The following is a 19,732-nucleotide window of genomic DNA, read 5'->3' as shown; positions in this document are numbered from 1 at the left end:
GCTACTCAGGAAGCTGAGGCAGGAGAATTGCTTGAGCCCAGGTGGTGGAGGTTGCAGTGAGCCGAGATCACACCACTGCACTCCAACCTGGGCAAAGAGCAAGACTCCATCTCAAAAAAAAAAAAAAGTCAACTGTAGGGAAATAGTATGGGTCCTGGGTTCTAATGTCAAGAAGAGTTTTTTGGTATATTTTTAAAATTGATATATAATAGTTATACATATTTTGGGAGTACATGTATACAATGTGTAATGATCACATCAGGGTAATTGGGATATCCATTACCTCAAACATTTTTCTTTGTGTTGGGAACATTATAATTTTTCTCTTCTAACTATGTGGAAATAGTCAATAAAAAATAAAGTAAAAGAAAAATAAAAACAAGAAATAGTTAATTAACTATAATTTTCTTACTATACTGTCATATACTAGAACTTATTCCTTGCTCTGTTGCCAGGCTAGAGTACAGTGGCGTGATTTTGGCTCACTGCAACCTCCATCTCCTGGGTTCAAGCAATTCTCCTGCCTCAGCCCCCCAAGTAGCTGGGATTACAGGCACACACCGCCACGCCCAGCTAATTTTTGTGTTTTTGGTAGACATGGGTTTCACCATATTGGCCAGGATGGTCTCGATCTCCTGACCTCATAATCCGCCCACCTCGGCCCCCCAAAGTGCTGGGATTACAGTTGTGAGCCACCACGCCCAGCCACAAGTCTGTTTTTATGATACTACTTAGCTTACTAGTAACCCATTATCCTTTGCTTTATCTTCTCATATTCTTCCCATATATACAGCTTGAATCAATATTCAACAAGTTCAGAAATCATACAAAAAGTCATATTATCAGCTAAGATCTTTCTATGTGTATTCCAGTCCTTATTCATCATTGCTAACAACAATTCACTTTATACATTGCTTGTCTTTATATCCTTTTTTCTCATCGTGTTTATTTAGTTTTTGAGACAACTTAAATGACAATAGAGCTCATAATGTACCTTTGAAAGTGAAAGCCATAACATGGCATGAACATGATGTTTAAATACTTTGCTTCATCCTGGGATTTGAAAATGGAAGCAAGATAGGCTCTAGAAATAAAAGGGAAGGGAATTCAGCATTTATACTTTTAAGGCAGAAAGCATGATTAAAAGTTTACATAGTAGCAGGTCTCATCTGTAGCTCCTGCGTTGGTGTGTTTACTGGGTCACAGAGAAAATGTCATGTTCTTTTGGGTAGAATATTGAAATTGAACTTGGTGCCTGTGAGATCTAGGTTCCAGGCACAGTTTCATCACAGGATAGTGAAAAAATTATTTTGCTTTGTAGGAAGGAGTAACCTGCTTTGTATGTCTTTGAGTCTTGCAAGGTCCTGTTTTTTAAAAAATGAAAGGTCATTTACTGTGAAAAGAAACAGGTCTTTTTTTCTTTCCTTCCTTTTTTTTTTTTTTTTTTTTTTTTTTTGAGTACTGGTGTTGCTTTGTTGGCCCAGGCTGGAGTGGTACAATCTTGGCTCACCACAACCTGTCTCCCAGGCTCAAACAATCCTCCCACCTCAGCCTCCCGAGTAGCTGGGACTACAGGCTCATGCCACTACATCCAGCTTTTTTTTTTTTTTTGGCAGAGATGCGGTTTTACCATGTTGCCCAGGCTGGTCTCAAACTCCTGAGCTCAGGCAGTTCATCCACCTCAGCCTCCCAAAGTGCTGAGATCACAAGTATGAGCCACCTTGCCCAGCCCTTTTTTTTCCTTTTTTTTTTTTTTTTAGAAACAGTCTCCCTCTGTTGTGCAGGCTGGAGTGCAGTGGTGCAATCACAGCTTAGCTCATTGCAGCCTCAACTTCCTGGGCTCAAATGATCCTCCTGCCTCAGCCTCCCAAATAGCTGGCTGCACACCATTATGCCTAGCTAATTTTTTTATTTTTAGTAGAAACAAAGCCTCATTATGTTGCCCAGGCTGGTCTCAAACTCCTGGGCTCAAGCAATTCTTCCACCTCGGACTACAAAGTGCCAGGATTAAGACGTGAGCCACCATGCTTGGCCAAAAGAAACTTTTTTTTTTTTTTGAGACAGAGTTTCACCGTGTCACCCAGGCTGGAGGGAAGTGGCTCAATCTTGGTTCACTGCGGCCTCTGCCCTCTGGGTTCAAGCGATTCTTCTGCCTCAGCTTCTTGAGTAGCTGGGATTATAGGCACCTGCCACCACGCCTGGCTAATGTTTGCATTTTTAGTGGAGATGGGGTTTTGCCATGTTGGCAAGGCTGGTCTCAAACTCCTGACCTCAGGTGATCCACCTGCCTTGGCCTCCCAAACTGCTAGGATTACAGGCGTGAGCCACCACGCCCAGCCAGAAACAATCTAAGAACCTTTGAATACGGTATACTTCATGAGAAGAAAAAAAGGAGTGGTGAGATGGATAGATTTTAAGGGTTTTGTTTGTTTGTTTGTTTTGTTTTGTTTTGTTTTTTGAGGCAGAGTCTCACTCTTGTCACCCAAGCTGGAGTGCAATGCCGCAATCTCAGCTCACTGCAACCTCTGCCTCTGGGTTCAAGCAATTCTTCTGCCTCAGCCCCTTGAGTAGCTGGGATTACAGGCGCCTGCCACCACGCCTGGCTAATTTTTGTACTTTTACTAGAGACGGGGTTTCACCATATTGGCCAGGCTGGTCTCAAACTCCTGACCTCAGTTGATGTGCCCGCCTCGGCCTCCCAAAGTGCTGGGATTACAGGTGTGAGCCACCACGTCCAGCTGATTTTAAGTTTTTAATCCCAGCACTTGAGCCAAGGAGGTGGAGCCCAGAATTGCTTGAGCCAGAGGTGGAGGTTGCAGTGAGCCGAGATTGTGCACTGCACTCCAGCCTGGGCGACAGCCAGACCCTATCTCAAAAAAAAGAAGAAAAAAAAAAAGATTTTAAGTTTTTATATGGGGTAGTTATCAGTTTGTATGTTTTTTATAATTTATTCTAGATGTTCTTCTGCATTTTTTGAGGAAGAGAGATCAGCATTAAAACAGAAACGGCAGAAAATAAGGCTCTTACAACAAAGGAAAGTTGCAGATGTTTCACAATTCAAAGATCTCCCAGATGAAATTCCTTTGCCTCTGGTTATTGGAACGAAAGTTACAGGTAAGTGAAAACAAGCTAATTACTCTTTTGACTTGTAATTTTTAATCAAGGTAATCTTTTTTGTTTCTTTGGTTCTTATTTTATTTCATTTTTAATTACCAAGAAGTATTTACAATAGACATCATTAACCCTCACCCTATCCCTATCCCTCAACACTCTCTCAGCCTGATTGATGCTCAGGGATGGAGTAGGAGTTCTGTAGTACACATCACTTGATCTTTTTTTTCCTTAGTGACTTTGATTTTTCACTAGGATGTGTTTACACGTACACATGGGACAAAATTCTGAAGGTGTAAGTAACCCAGATAATCTCCATTCGAGAAATGGCTTTTAAATTTAGAAAGCTTAAACTATAGCTCTGTGCAGTTTACTATAGAAGTTACTCTTTCTTCATGCCTGAAATCTATTTTTTAAAGTAATTGGGAAAAAGTGTATTGGTTCAAAGTAACATCTACTACAATATAAACTAAAGCCAACTGCCACAAAGATGAAATTTAATAATCTATTGGAGTAAGTATAGCTATGTATTATTTTAAAGTTTGTTGTTTTTTTTTTTCTTTTTGAGACCGAGTCTCCCTCTGTCACCTAGGCTGGAATGCAGTGGCGTGATCTTGGCTCACTGAGGCCTCGACCTCCCGGGCTCAAGCAATCCTCCTGCCTCGGTCTCCCAAAGTGCTGGAATTACAGGCATGAATCACCACACCTGACCATAAATTTTTTAAATTTTAAATTATTCTATATTTTCCTTCTACATTATTTGTTTTCCTTTCCTAATAAGCCTTGTCTGGTTAGTTCACAAACACCATTGTTCTCCTGGACTTTGGGTCTAGAAATAGTCCATTTCTAATGATCGAATAAAACTAAATTATTCACTAGTCTGCTCAACATTTTTAGGGGTGTAAATTTTGTCCATTTTGTAGATGTGATTTGGTGTACTCATAATATGGAGAGAAAGTACAAAATCTCAGGTTTAAGTTAATCCTTAATTACTTGGTGAAGGCGAATTACAATATATGTAATACAAGAAATAAGGTGTTAAGTGGATAGAATAGGCTAGTAATTGTACTGAGTAATTGTAATTGGACTTCAACCATTGAAAAATGGTCGGAGTAATTCGAGAATAGTTTTTGGAGGGAAGGGAACCTGGAGTTACATATTTATATCATTTTTCCTGACTATAAAAGTGGTACATGTTTCTATTATATTATAAAAATGATTAAGAGGAAATGTAGAAAATAGAGAAGAGACCAAATTATGCATATGAAATCCTAACACAGTTTATCTAGGAGAGACTAGATTTGGTAATAAATGAGTGTATATTGACAACTCACTGTGTAATCAACAGATTATAGATTATATGATCCCTGTCTTAAAACTAGTCTGGAAGTAGAGGTGGAAATGGGATGAGATGGGTAGACAGCGTATTTGAAAAGTGTGTTAGTTCTAAAAACTCCATATAAATAACTACAGCAATAAAGTCTAGTATAAGTACTAATGCTGACATACTGATTTATGCCAGAGAAATGCTGACATGAGTCGAGTGACTCTCAGACTCATTAGGAAATCCTTAAAATTTCATTGTTGCAGAATTTTAAGGACTGGTGATATTATTTGACAAGACTGAAAATCTTAGATAGTGTTTTTATATAAGTACTCTTGTTAGAGTGGTGAATAGGTGAGACAGGCTGTAGCAAAATGTGAGAAAACTACTAGAGCTGTTTTGTGTGTTGTGTTTTTTATTTTTGTTTTTGTTTTTTGAGACAAAGTCTTGCTCTGTTGCCCAGGCTGGAGTGCAATGGTGCAATCTTGGCTCACTACAACCTCCGCCTCCAGGGTTCAAGCAATTCTCCCGCCTCAGCTTCCTGAGTAACTGGGATTACAGGCATCCACCACCACGCCTGGCTCATTTTTGTAGTTTTTTTAGTAGAGATGAGATTTCACCAAGTTGGCCAGGCTGGTTGGTCTCAAACTCCCAACCTCAAGTGATCTTCTGCCCACCTTGGCCTCCCAAAGTGTTGGGATTACAGGCATGAGCCACTGCACCCAGTAGAGCTTTTTTTTCTTTTTCTTCCTTTTTTTTCTTTTTTGAGATGGAGTCTTGCTCTGTCGCCGGGCTGGAGTGCAGTGGCTCAATCTCGGCTCATTGCAACCTCCGCCTCCCACGTTCAAGTGACTCTCCCGCCTCAGCCTCCTGAGTAACTGGGACTGCAGGCACGCGCCACCATGCTCAACATATTTTGTATTTTCGCCCGACATATTTTGTATTTTTTGTAGAGACGGGGTTTCACCATGTTGGCCAGGCTGGTCTTGAACTCCTGACCTCGTAATCCGCCCACCTCGGCCTCCCAAAGTGCTGGGATTACAGGTGTGAGCCACTGCCCCTGGCCTAGCCTAGGGCTTTTTTAAAGCAATGTTTTACATTTTCTCTTTGGGCTAGTGCAGGGGTCAGTAAACTTATGGCCTGTCGGCCAAATCTAGGCTGCCACCCATTTATGTATAGTTTGTGAGCCTAGAATACTTTTTATATTTGTAAGTGGTTGAAAAAAATCAAAAGAATAATGATATGTTGTGACTTATGGAAATTGTATCAAGTTCACAGGGCCCCCTTAAGGAGTAAACATGCTCTAAATAAGTTCATAACTGAAACAGACCAGCCCACACAAAAAGCAAGTATGACAGGATCAAAAAGATCTGCCAGTAATTTTTTTTGCCTACAAGAAAAAAATTCAATACCCTGTGCAGCATACAATAAAAAATTTCTATACTTGTGGGGAAAAAAAAGACAATTCCATAGTCAATAAAAATGCCATCAATAGAGATAGACTCTGAGATGACTCAGATGTTGGGATTAGCAGACAATGACTTCAAAGACATGTTCATAAACTTAAATGTAAATATAATGAACACAGGAAATCTGAGTGAATAAATGGACATTTTTCAGATAAAGAAAATGAATTTAGAACTGAAAAGTATAATATTTGAAAAGAAAAACTTCTGAATGAGCTTAAAAGCAAATTGGAAACAGTAAAAGAATGGGTTGGTGAACTTGAGAATGTATCAGTAGAAATTATCCAAGTATGAAAACAGGTAGAAAAAAAAATAGACCCTCCGATCCCCCTGAGACAGTATTAAACAAGATAACATATGTGTAATTGTGGTCCCCATAAAGACAGAGAGGCATTGGCACATAAAAAATATTAGACAAAAGCTGAAATTTTTTCAGAAGTATAGATCTAAGGTACTCTGAACCCCAAGCAGGATACCCACGTATACACAAAACCCATCATTAGACACAACACAGAAAATCTTCAGAGAAACTCTTAAAAGCAGTCACAGAAAAACAGCATATTATGTAAGAGGAGCACTGATATGGATGGCAGCCAACTTCATATCAGAAAAAATGCTAGAAGTAATGCCAAAAAAGTTCTTCAGACTGAAAGGAACTTTTTTACATTACGATATCATATATAAACTGGAATCTACAGAAAGGACCATAGAACACCAGAAATGAATAAATAAATGAATAAAATGAAATTATTGTGTTGCCAAGTTCTTAAATTTTATGTATGAACACACGGTATTAATTTAGTAGAAAGTAATGTTAAGGCCAGGCGTAGTGGCTCACGCCTATAATCCCAGCATTTTGGGAGGCCAAGGCAAGTGGATCACTTGTCTCTACTAAAAATACAAAAATTAGCTGGGAATAGTGATGCACGCCTGTAATCCTAGCTACTCGGGAGGCTGAGGCATGAGAATCACTTGAACCCAGGAGGCGGAGGTTGCAGTGAACTGAGATTGCACCACTGCACTCCAGCCTGGGTGACAGAGTGAGACTCCGTCTCAGAAAAAAAAGAAAGTAATGTTGAGAGTGAGCCCATTCCTAGCCCATTGTGGCTGAAAAACTTTAGTATGCATCAGAATCGAATCACCTGAAGGGCTTGATAAAACATATTGCTGGGCTCTACCTCTGAGTTTCTGATTCAGAAGGTCTGGGATAGGGCCTGGGAATTTGCATGTCTGACAAGTTTCAAAGTAATGCTGCTAGTTTGGGAACTGCCTTTTTTTGAAAAAAAAAAAAAAAAACGCAAAGAAGTATAGCTAAAAAATCAAAAGAGAATTTCATTTTTTAAATACTGAATTTGGCCAGGTGCAGTGGCTCATGCCTGTAATTCCAGCACTTTGGGAGGCCAAGGCAAGCCAGTCACTTGAGCCCAGGAGTTTGAGACCAGCCTGGCAACATGGTGAAACCCTGTCTCTACAAAAAATACAAAAATTGGTCAGGTGTGGTGATGTGCTTCTGTAGTTCCAGTTCCTTGGAAGGCTGAGGTGGGAGGATTACCTGAGTCTCAACTGCAGGGAGAAGTGATTATACCACAGCACTCCAGCCTGGACAGAGTGAGACATTGTCTCAAAAAAAAAAAAAATTATCTGATTTTAAAAAAAGATGGCAGGAAAGAAGGGACAGGGAACAACAACAAAAAACCCAAATGGGATAAATAGAAAATAGCAAGGTGGTAGACTTAAGTCTAGCTATCCTATTGTTACATTAAATGCCTGTGAACTATAAAGACTTCTGCCAAGCACACTGGCTCACACCTGTAATCCCAGTACTTTGGGGAGGCCAAGGCAGGAGGATCACTTAAGCCCAGGAGTTTGGGACTAGCCTGGGCTACATAGTATGTTGCGGTGATAAGACCCAACACCAGGTCGTGGGGGCGATGAAGTCTGGCTGAATCAAAGGATTGAGAAAAAGACAGTTTGAGAAAGAAAGTGGGACCAGGGGCCCACTGCAATTGTGGAGGCTGTGAAGGCCCCAAGCTCTGGGAGCCCATGCTGTTTATTGGTAATCCAACAAAGAAACAGGTGATGAGAATGTGGGGGTCAAAAAGGCAGGCACATGATCTACAGCTGTGACAGCTTAGCATTTATATAGAACATGTTCTGCTATTTGAGATAACGAGAATACAATCTAGGAGCCTAGGAGGGCTAGAAGAAAGCCAGCAAGTCTAGACACATTCCAGGGGACATTATGTCGGAGATGCAAGCCCTGCCTCAGCTTTTTTCCTAACACTTAGCTTTTTCCCAACATAGTGAGACCCTGTCTCTACAAAATTAAAAAAAAAAAAAAAAAAAAGTCAAGCATAGTAGTGGGCACCTGTAGTCCCAGCTACTCAGGAGGCTGAGATGAGAGGATCACTTGAGCATAGGAGTTCTAGGCTACAGTGAGCTATGATCATGCCACTGCACTCCAGTTTGGGTAATAGAGCTAGACTTTGTCTCTTTAGGGAAAAAAAAAAAAAAACCCACTTCAATTAAAAAGTAAGGATTGACCAGGCATGGTGGCTCACGCCTGTAATCCCAGCACTTTGGGAGGCCAAGGCAGGCGGATCACTTGAGGTCAGGAGTTTGAGACAGCTTGGCCAACATGGTAAAACCCCGTCTACACTGAAAATACAAAACTAGCCGGGTGTGGTGGCACATGCCTGTAATCCCAGCTACTCAGGAGGCTGAGGCAGGAGAATCACTTGAACCTGGGAGGCAGAAGTTGCAGCGAGCCAAGATCACATCCATTGCACTCTGCACTCTAGCGTGGGCAACAGTGAGACTCTGTCTCAAAGAAAAAAAAAAGATTATGAGACTGGATTTTAAAAAAGTAAGACTCATCTATATGCTGTCTTCAAGAGTTATACTTAAAATATAAAATCATAGACAGGTTGAAAGCGAAAAGATGAAAAAGATATGCAGTGCAAATAGTAACTGTAAGAAAGCTAAAGTGGCTATTTTAACATTAGAGAAAAATAGGTATCAAGACAGTATTGTCAGAGAGAAGTACTTCATAATGATAAAAATGGCCCATTCATTAGAAAGATATACCAATCCTAATACTATGTATGTATATACTATATACCTAGCAATAGAGCTTCAACATACATGAAAGCAATAGTTGAGATAACTAAAGAATGAAATAGACAAATCCACAACGTAGTTGTAGGTTTTAACACCTCACTTCCAATAATTAATAGGTAGAAGAAGCCAAAACATGTATATACATGTATAGAGGATCTCAACAACACTATCAATTATCTTGATCTAAATAATATTTTTAGAATACTACACTCAACAACTGCAGAATACATATTATTTACATATGCAAATGACTTATTTATCAACATATACCATATACTGGCCCATTAAAAAATGTCAATAAATTTTGAAAGATTGAAATCATATAGAGAATTTCTCTGACCACAACAGAATTTAATTAAACATATTCCTTCTTTAGAAAATATTTTAGTAAACAAAGAGTAGTAGATTATTCCTCAAAACGAGCAAAAGAATAAAAAAGTCACTTTATTAGGGATTTTGCTGTAGGAACAAAGAATCTGGCAGGTAAAAAGTGACTGGACTTTGTGATTATCATATACAGAGTTAGAAGCACAAGAGTTTGACAGATGCACTGGGTATTCAAAGTAATGAAAATCTGAATAGTAGAGAAGTTTGGAAAAATGTCTAGACATGATACTTTAGCTACAGTATATAGGAAGTTGTTTGAGACATGATACTTAAGCCACAGTTGTTTATCCCTGGAGAAATGAGAGTGTTAAAAAAGATATTAAAATCATTGATTTGTTAAGAAATTGTAAGAATCTGAACTATCCTGAAAGTAATCTTCGTAAAATGAACAATAATTCCAGGTTATCTGGGATTTTCTGTAGGTTATCTAAAGGAGTAAATGGAAAATAAATAAAATTTTATTTATCAAATAAATTTTCAAAAAATAGAAATGAAAAGAATAGGAAAAAAGTGCGTACATACACAAACTTTTTTTTTGTTTTTTGTTTTTTGTTTTTTTGTTTTTTTTTTTGTTTTTGAGAGAGTCTTGCTCTGTCTTCCAGGCTGGGGTGCAGTGGTATGATCTTGGCTCACTGCAATCTCTACCTCTTGGGCTCAAGCATTCCTCCCACCTCAGCCTCCAGGGACTACAGGCACATACCACCACAGCTGGCTAATGTTTTTGTATGTTTTTGTAGAGATGGGATTTCACCATGTTGCATGGGCTAATCTTGAACTCCTGAGCTCCAGTGAGCCACCCACTTGGACCTCGCAAAGTGCTGGGATTACAGGCATGAACCCCTGCGCCCAGCTTCCTTTAATTCTTTGAACATATTTATAACAGCTGCCTTTTAAGTCTTTGCTAAATATATTATCTCTATCAATTTATTACTGTACTTTTCTTGATTAAGAGCCATACTTTCCTACTTCTTTACATGTCTAGTAATTTTTGGTGGAAAACTTGATATTTCAGATAATATATTGTAGCAACTATGTATTCTGATATTTTGGAGAGTTGTTGGATTTGCTTTAATAACTTGGCTATGCAAATACTGATATCTCTGCTTCATGTTTTTATTCTTATATTTATTATTATTATTAAACTTGGTTTCCAAAGAGTTGGCCTGTGTCTGCATATAATTTAGTGGTCAGGGCTGGGTGCGGTGGCTCACGCCTGTAATCCCAACACTTTGGGAGTCTGAGGCGAGTGGATCACCTAATGTCAGGAGTTTGTGACCAGCCTGGCCAGCATGGTGAAACCCTGCCTCTACTAGAAATACAAAAAAAAAAAAAATTAGCTGAGTGTGGTGGCGGGCACTTGTAATCCCAGCTACTCAGGAGGCTGAGGCAGGAGAATCGCTTGAACCCGAGAGGCGGAGGTTGCAGTGAGCTGAGATCATACCACTATATTCCATCCTGGGCAACAGAGTGAGACTCCCATCTCAAAATAATAATAATAACTTAATGGTCACCTAATGATTTGAACAGAGGTTATGCTCAAACATCTTGATTGGGAAAAGCCTCACATTGATTTATATGTGAGTTGGAGAATGTATATACAAAGTTGCTGCTAGTTTTCAAGTCATCTTTAGCTTTTACTTTTTGCCAGACTATTAGATCTTCCCCATCCATTTGCATAGTAACCCAGTTAGCTAGGGATGGTAGAGAGAGCTTATTTCCACCCTTTTATAGCTCTCTAGTTTCCAGGACCTCCTTGTTAAATTTCTGACTGTCTTTCATGACCAGCCAAAATTCTGGCTGGTTTTTGTGACCAACCCTGAACTAATAAAACCATTCTCATCAACCACGTTGATGGTAGTAGTGGGTGTGTGAATAACCTCATACAAAAGGCCACTGAGTCCCCTGCCCTAACTTGAAGCTCTAGCACTTTTTCAACAATAAACATTTCTTGTTTTCTACATTTGATCCATTTCCAGTACCCTGGAATGGTTTTTGACAATCTCATGACAATCTCATTCGTACTTGTTTTTTGTGGAGAGGAATTACCAGCCTCTTCATGCCACCATAACTAGTAGTCCTTTTCTATGTTTATATTTGTTTATTCAGCTTCATTATTCACATCTTCTGTATCCATGTTTACTTTTCCCTTAAAGGATCTGTCAGAAACTGAGAGAGATTTTCGTCCTCTACAGTTGTGTTTTTATCAGTTGATCCTTTTATTTTAAACAGTTTTGCATTGTGTATTTCTGTGTTCTATTAAAATGTTGTGTATTATACTATTTGGTTAGTCTAAAATATATTACTTTGCCCAGTTTAAAGCCATCGATGCTGCTGTTCTTAAATTTTTTACTCGTGTTGGATGTTTGTTTGGATTTCTCTGATGTTATTTTAGGCTGGACTTAAATAATAGTGACACAGAGTTCATCTGTGTCATCAGTTCCAAGACTACTAGTTTTAGTGATTCACTAGAAAGACTCAGAGTACTCAGTACATGTACTCATGGGTAACATTTGTTACAGTGAAGGATACAAAATAAGATTGGCAAAAGAGTAAGGTGCCTGGGGCAAAGTCCAGAGGAAACCACGCCAAGCACGCGCAAGTTTTCAAAAGTCCTCTCCCAGTAGAGTCATGCAAGACTTCTTTAATTCCCCCAGAAACAAGTTGTCACAACGCTTATAAGTGTTGTCTACCAGGGAAGCTCATTAGAGACTCAGTGACCAGAGTTTCTACTGGGGGCTGAGTATGGAGGCAACTTTTGCCTAGTACATACTAAAATTCCAGTCTTCTAGAGGGAAAGCAGGTATCCAGCATTAACCACATCGTCTGCACAATCTAGACACAGTAAACCACCATTATTAATTAGGGAACAGTGGGAACACTTCTGAAATCAAAGTTCCCAGATACCAGACAAAGGCCAACCTTGCAAGGAGGTTTTCCTAAGTATAGCAGTCTCAGGCCTGCTGTATTAAATTCTTTAATTCTTTTCTACACAAAATCTTTGCTTTTTTTTTAAATTGAACTACTCCTGGTGCTTCACTCATGAGTTTAATGACCAAAGTTCTTTTGTTGTTTTTTTTTTGCAGTTAAATTATTTAAAATATTTTTCTCTTAATTTGGGAGTAATACAATTTTATTCATATATGAAATTAGGGATCATCATATATAGTTTTGGTTTTGTTTCAAAAAATCTTTGCTGTTTCTCTAAGCCAAAAATAAAGTGTATGCTTGTTTTGAAACTCTAATAGACAAAATACTGTACTATGATTTAAATTTCATGCTTGGAACAGTTTTATATTTGACTCTTCTTTGTATCTCCCACACATCATAATGCCTTTGTTCTTTTCTCAGCACGATTACGTGGTGTTCATGATGGTTTGTTCACTGGACAAATAGATGCTGTGGATACTCTTAATGCTACTTATAGAGTAACTTTTGATAGGGCAGGGCTTGGAACCCATACCATCCCTGACTATGAAGTTCTCGTAAGTGTTATTTCATAATACATTTGTGTTTTATGCCTGTTAAATGTGTTATATAGAGTTTTCTTAGAAATCGTGTTTTATGATAGAATCAAGACTTTAGCTTACAGAAGAAGAGATCCTTAGGGTCCCCCAGCCCTATCTGCTAGACCCCTGGTTCGGAACTATACTTAAGTCTTCCATTTTCCAGGAACTAGAATTTCTCTGTTGGACCTTAACGACACAGCACTTTAGTATAACCGAACTGATGAGTCCTGACTAAATAACCTTGGAGAAGAAGCTACATAACATTTTCATTGCAGCTGTTAGGTTAAAGTATAGTCCTTTTGCAAAATTATTTTTAAAGTATGAAGTAACATCTTGTACTTATTTGTTCTCCTGTTTTATTTTCAGAGGTATGCAGGATGGGTGTTAATTACCTTCGCTTTTGCATGATGAAACTCAAGACATAAGTACAGTTGCGTAATTTATTCAAGGCTCTAGATCTGGTTTCCTATTAGGCTGAGACTAGAATTGAGATCTTTTTTTTTTTTTGAGACGGAGTCTTGCTCTGTCGCCCAGGCTGGAGCGCAGTGGTGTGATCTCGGCTCACTGCAACCTCTGCCTAGAATGTATTTTTATATATGTATGTCTGTCTTTGTAAATAAATTTCCTAAAAGATATGTATCTCCTTAGTGCAGAAATACAATATTGCTTGATATCTCTCCACAAGAGGAGAGAAACAAAATTGGAACTAAATGTAGAACAGAGTACACTACTCTTAAGTTTTTACATTAAAGGATGAAATCTTTAAACTCTCCTTTCACAAAAAGTAAATTGGCCGGGCACGATAGCTCACGCCTATAATCCCAGCACTTTGGCAGGCCGAGGTGGGTGGATCACCTGAGGTCAGGAGTTCGAGACCAGCCTGGCTAACATGGTGAAACCCATTTCTACTACAAATACAAAAAGTTAGCCAGGCGTGGTGGCGTGCGCCTGTAATCCCAGCTACTTGGGAGGCTGAGGCAGGAGAATTGCATCAACCCAGGAGGTGGAGGTTGCAGTGAGCCCAGATCGCGCCATTGCACTCCAGTTTGGTTAACAAGAGTGAAACTTGGTCTCAAAAAAAAAAAAAAAAAAGTAAATTGCTTCTCTGTTTCATTAATTTAACTATTTTTATGAGATCACCCAAATATTTCTCCCTGGCTAAATAAGAATTGATTTTAATTATTATAGGATATATTCAGACAGTCTAAATGCAGATAACCAAAGGTGGCCATAGAAAACTTTAATAATAATCTTTGATTCTCTGAACTATTTTGACCCCCCCCTCCTTTTTTTTTATTTCTTTTTGTCTTCTGGAGGTTCATCCTTTTGGCAGCAAAGTAGTGTTTTCATACTCTGTTTTAAGTTCTAGCCTTTGATCTGTATAGACTAATATGCTACTCTATAAATAATTAAATATATAAGTAATAAATTCTATATGAATCATAGAATATGCGTGAATATATATCTCAAGCTGAAATACAATGATTATAAAGCTTAAATGATGGTAAATTTCTTTAAGTTTTGTGGATTAATCTGTTTTCTCAGAGTAATGAGCCTCATGAGACAATGCCAATTGCTGCCTTTGGACAAAAACAGCGGCCTTCTCGATTTTTTATGACCCCACCACGGTTGCATTATACTCCTCCTCTCCAATCACCAATTATGGTAAGTATATTTTAGAAATATTATCAGTAATTTAATTGATTATTATGAAGGTGAACTATGTTCTTAAGAAATACACATCTATTACAGCTTCAAAAGATATGCACACTATTTTGAATTGAAAATATTAAATAACACAAATAGTTGCTTCATCTCCAGAAATATTTTCCTTTTTATTGGATTTTAATATAATATTAATTATAACAGAATTTTCTCTTTTTCTAAAAGTAAGATTCTTCCTGGCTGGGCGCAGTGGCTCACACCTGTAATCCCAGCACTTTGGGAGGCTGAGGCAGGCAGATCATGAGGTCAGGAGTTTGAGACCAGCTGACCGACATGGTGAAATGCCATCTCTGCTAAAAATACAAAAATTAGCTGGGTATGGTGGTGCGCACCTGTAATCCCAGCTGCTTGGGAGGCTGAGGCAGGAGAATCACTCGAACCCAGGAGTCGGAGGTTGCAGTGAGCTGAGATTACATTTGGCAACAGAGTGAGACTCTGTTTAAAAAAATAAAATAAAAAAATAAGTTTCTTCCTCTGAATAGTCAATGATTAAATAATTCCCTTTTATTCCCACAGGATAATGATCCTTTATTGGGACAGTCGCCGTGGAGAAGTAAAATTTCTGGCTCTGACACTGAAACATTAGGTGGTTTTCCAGTAGAATTTCTTATCCAAGTGGTAAGAATTGTTCTGAGTATCTTGGCTCTTTGTTTAAAAACTCAATGTATTTTATGTTATTAAAGTTGAAAATTTTTCTAGGGCCGTGTAGGTTTATCACCGTGTAGGTTTTAAGAGGTACTATTTCCAACAAAGCCTGAAAATAAAAGTTATATATAAAAAAAAAGATTTAAAGATCTTTTTCTTGAGCTTTGTCTTGTGTCTGAGTTCTTATTATTCTGCTATTTTAAGGGCTCAAACATTCTTGCATATGTTCTGTGAAATTCTGAATGTTTGGCTGTTAATAACTTGGGTAACTATGAACGCTTTTATTTAGTAACCTCAGCATATTCTGCTATCATCAGTCAGTTCGTTATGGTGTCCTGGCTAGCTTATATGGTTAGAAGAAATTTTATTTCTTTTCAGAGACTAGAAACAGGTATTCACTTGCTAAGTCTTAGTGATTAGACACTGAGAAATCTAAGCCTAAACTGAAATAAGTGTATTGGAAAATTTTCCTTATAGCTGGACTCTTAAAAATGTAATGAGTTTGAAAATTAGATTAAATAAATTTTTTAGTTTGAATCATAGTCTAATAATGTATTGTTTCATTTCCTTTTTGGAAAATGAAAACTACTTTGGCTTGGGATAGATAGGATCTTTATTTTCATTTATTTATTTAGAGACTGAGTCTTGCTCTGTTGCCCAGGCTGGAGTGCGGTGGGTCGATCTCGGCTCACTGCAACCTCCACCTCCTGGATTCAAGCTTTTCTTCTGCTTCACCCTCCTGAGTAGCTGGGATTACATGCATGCACCACTACGCCCAGCTAATTTTTTTTGTAATTTTAATAGAGATGGGGTTTCACTGGGCTGACCAGGCTGGTCTCCAACTCCTAACTTCAAGTGATCCCCCCACCTTGGCCTCCCAAAGTGCTGGGATTACAGGCGTGAGCCACTGCACCCGGCTGATACGATCTTTATAAATAAAAATGTTTATAACATAATCTGTGAAAATATTCACAGTGTTCTTTTGCAGTTGATGTTATTTTGAGGAAAAGTCTTGTCAGTTGTGTGTCTGTATATAGCGTTCTGTGTTCCTCAATCACATTTTTTTATTTAATATTTATTTATTTATTTATTTATGTTATTTGAGACAGAGTCTCACTCTGTCATCCAGGCTGGAGTGCAGTGGCACAATCTCAGCTCACTGTAGCCTCTACCTCCCGGGTTCCAGTGATTCTTCTACCTCAGCCTCCCAAGTAGCTGGGATTACAGGCGCATGCCACCACACCCAGCTAATTTTTTGTATTTTTGGTAGAGACAGGGATTCACCATGTTGGCCAGACTGGTGTCAAACTCCTGACCTCAAGTGAGCCGCCCTCGGCCTCCCAAAGTGCTGGGATTACAGGCATGAGCCACTGCGCCTGGCCTATTTATTTTTTTGAGAGAAGGTATCACTCTGTTGTCCAGGCTGGAGTATAGTGGTGCCATTATGGCTCACTGCAGCCTTAACCTCCCGGTCTCAGGCAGTCCTCCCACCTCAGTCTCCCAAGTAGCTGAGACTATAGGCATGTACCACCACTCCCAGCTAATATATTTTTTATTAGTTTTGTAGAGATGGAGTCTCACTGTGTTACCTAGGCTGGTCTCAAACTCCTGGGCTCAAATGATCCTCTCACCTTGGCCTTCCAAAGTGCTAAGATTACAGACTTGAGTCACCATGCCCAGCCAATGATATATTGTTAGTTATCCTTGCAGTATAAAATTTCTTAACACCTTTGGCTTCTCGAGGCAGATGAATATTTTTATATGAAAGACTGAAAATGTGATAAGAGCAAAGACTTATTATTTTCACAAAGAAGACACTTGTTTTTAATTCTTTCTTTTAAATAGTAGAAGTAAAAACAAAGCTAATATGTTATATTTGAGCAGGTGTTCGTGTGTGTGAGAGAGTTTGAGAGAGATCCATAAGCAAAGGGAGCCAGAAGCTATGTACTACTACACTATGTCTACATAGTGATATTTTTATCGATCCTTGTTATATTTGATTTTTGATTCAGTACACTTTTTTCTTTAGAGAGGTTTTAGGTTCATAACAAAATTGAGAAGAAGATACAGATATTTCCCATATACTTCCTGACCCCACACCTGTGTAGTCTCCCCCTATTATCTCCCACCAGAGTGGTACATTTGTTACAGTCATTACCTTCATTAACACATCATTTCACCTAAAGACCATAGTTCACATTAATGTATTTAAGGATGTGGAACATTTTAAGAGTTTTGACAAATGTATAATATCATGTATCTACCATTATGTATCATATAGAGTAGTTTCTCTGCCCTAAAAATCTTCTGTGTTTCACCTTATTATCCCTTCCCCTGAGCCCCTGGAAATCACTGATCTTTTCACTGTTTTCATAGTTTTGTCTTTTGCAGACTGTCATATATTTGAAGTCATAGAGTATATAGCCTTTTTATATTGGTTTCTTTCACTTACTAGTATACATTTAAGTTTCTTTCATGTCTTTTCATGGCTTGATAGTTCTTTTTTTTTTTTTGAGATGGAGTCTTGCTCTGCCGCCCAGGCTGGAGTGCAGTGGCCGGCTCTCAGCTCACTGCAAGCTCCGCCTCCCGGGTTGACGCCATTCTCCTGTCTCAGCCTCCCGAGTAGCTGGGACTACAGGCGCCCGCCACCTCGCCCAGCTAGTTTTTTTGTATTTTTTAGTAGAGACGGGGTTTCACCGTATTAGCCAGGATGGTCTCGATTTCCTGACCTCGTGATCCGCCCGTCTCGGCCTCCCAAAGTGCTGGGATTACAGGATTGAGCCACCGCGCCCGGCCGATAGCTCATTTCTTTTTAGCATTGGGTAATATTACATCGTTGGGATGTACCATAGTTTATTTACTCATTGACAAACTGAAAGGCATCTTGGTTGCTTTCGAATTTTGGCAATTATGAATAAAGGTGCCATAAACATCTGTGTGCAGGTATTTGTGTAGCCATAAGTTTTCAGCTCCTTTGGGTAAATACCAAGGAGTGTAATTGCTGGATCATATGGTAAGAGTATGCTTAGTTATATAAGAAACTGACAAGCTGTGTTCTAAAGTGGCTGTACCATTTTGCATTCCATCAGCAGTAAATGGGATTTCCACATCCTCATCAGCATTTGGTATTGTCAGTGTTCTGGATTTTGGCGATTCTAATAGGTTTGTTGTGGTATCTTATTATTTAAATTTGCATTTCCCTGATGACATATACATTTCCTCATTGAGCATCTTTTCATATGTTTATCTGCCATCTGTATATCTTCTTTGGTGAGGTGTCTGTTAAGGTCTTTGGCTCATTTTTTAATCCAATTGTTTGTTTTCTTACTGTTGGGTTTTAAGAGTTCTTTGTATATTTTGGAAAGCAGTTCCTTATCAGATGTATATTTTACAAATATTTTCTCCCAGTCTGTGGCTTGTCTTTTTTTTTTTTTTTTTTTTTTTTTCTTGAGACGGAGTCTCGCTCTGTCACCCAGGCTGGAGTGCAGTGGCGGGATCTCAGCTCACTGCAAGCTCCGCCCCCCGGGTTTACGCCATTCTCCGGTCTCAGCCTCCCAAGTAGCTGGGACTACATGCGCCCGCCACGTTGCCCGGCTCGTTTTTTGTGTTTTTTTAGTAGAGATGGGGCTTCACCGTGTTAGCCAGGATGGTCTCGATCTGCTGACCTCGTGATCCGCCCGTCTTGGCCTCCCAAAGTGCTGGGATTACAGACTTGAGCCACCGTGCCCGGCCACTGTCTTTTCATTCTCTTTATGTCTTTAACCAAACAGAAGTCTTTAATTTTAATGAAGTTCAGCTCATCATTTCATTCTTTCATGGATCATGCCTTTGATGTCATATTTAAAGTGTTGTCACAAAACCAAAGTCATCTAGATTTTTTTTCCTGTGTTACTTTCTAGGAGTTTTATAGTTTTGGATTTTACATCTATGTTTGTGATTCTCTTTGTGAAAGGTGTAAGGTTTTTCTCTAGATTCTTTTTTTTTGTTTGTTTTGTATGTGGGTGTCCAGTTGTTGCAGCACCATTCATTGAAAAGACTGACTTTTCTCCACTGTTGCCCATTTGTTGAAGATAATTGATTATGTGGATTTATTTCTGGGCTCTCTATTCTGTTCCATTGATCTATTTTATTTTATTCTTTGCTACTACCACACTATCTTGATTATTGTAGCTTTATAGTATGTTTCTTTTTTGTTGTTGTTGTTTTGTTTTGTTTTAAGGATAAAGGAGACTTTGAGCCTTTTTGTAGACTTAAGGGGGTGATGAAAGATGAGAAATGACAGATGGGGCAAGTTACCAGAAGGGATACAGTTGAGAGTCCAAGGGAAGGATTATTCTTAAGAAGGGAGAAAAATATATCTCTGAAGCCAAAAGGAAAGAAGAAAGAAAGAGTTCAGTTTCAACTAAAAATTTGGAGATGAAGAGGAGGAGAATTAAGGGAGCTTCTTC

General features: G+C 38.8%; 1 protein-coding gene across 1 annotated transcript in view; it reads left to right on the top strand.

Annotated features, from left to right (window-relative positions):
* Positions 1-19,732, top strand: part of LOC108538726 (protein lin-9 homolog) — an 88,963-nt gene that overhangs the window by 21,130 nt on the left and 48,101 nt on the right. Inside the window, exons 3-6 of the mRNA XM_017886957.1 lie at positions 2,957-3,114; positions 12,757-12,890; positions 14,460-14,579; positions 15,156-15,266. Coding sequence (XP_017742446.1) covers positions 2,957-3,114; positions 12,757-12,890; positions 14,460-14,579; positions 15,156-15,266 — 523 coding nt within the window. The remainder of the gene's footprint in view (positions 1-2,956; positions 3,115-12,756; positions 12,891-14,459; positions 14,580-15,155; positions 15,267-19,732) is intronic.

Source organism: Rhinopithecus bieti, unplaced genomic scaffold, assembly GCF_001698545.2.
Source record: "Rhinopithecus bieti isolate Rb0 unplaced genomic scaffold, ASM169854v2 scaffold_15336, whole genome shotgun sequence".
In the NCBI taxonomy this organism is placed as follows: Eukaryota; Metazoa; Chordata; class Mammalia; order Primates; family Cercopithecidae; genus Rhinopithecus; species Rhinopithecus bieti.
This window is presented reverse-complemented; position numbering and strand designations above follow the sequence as displayed.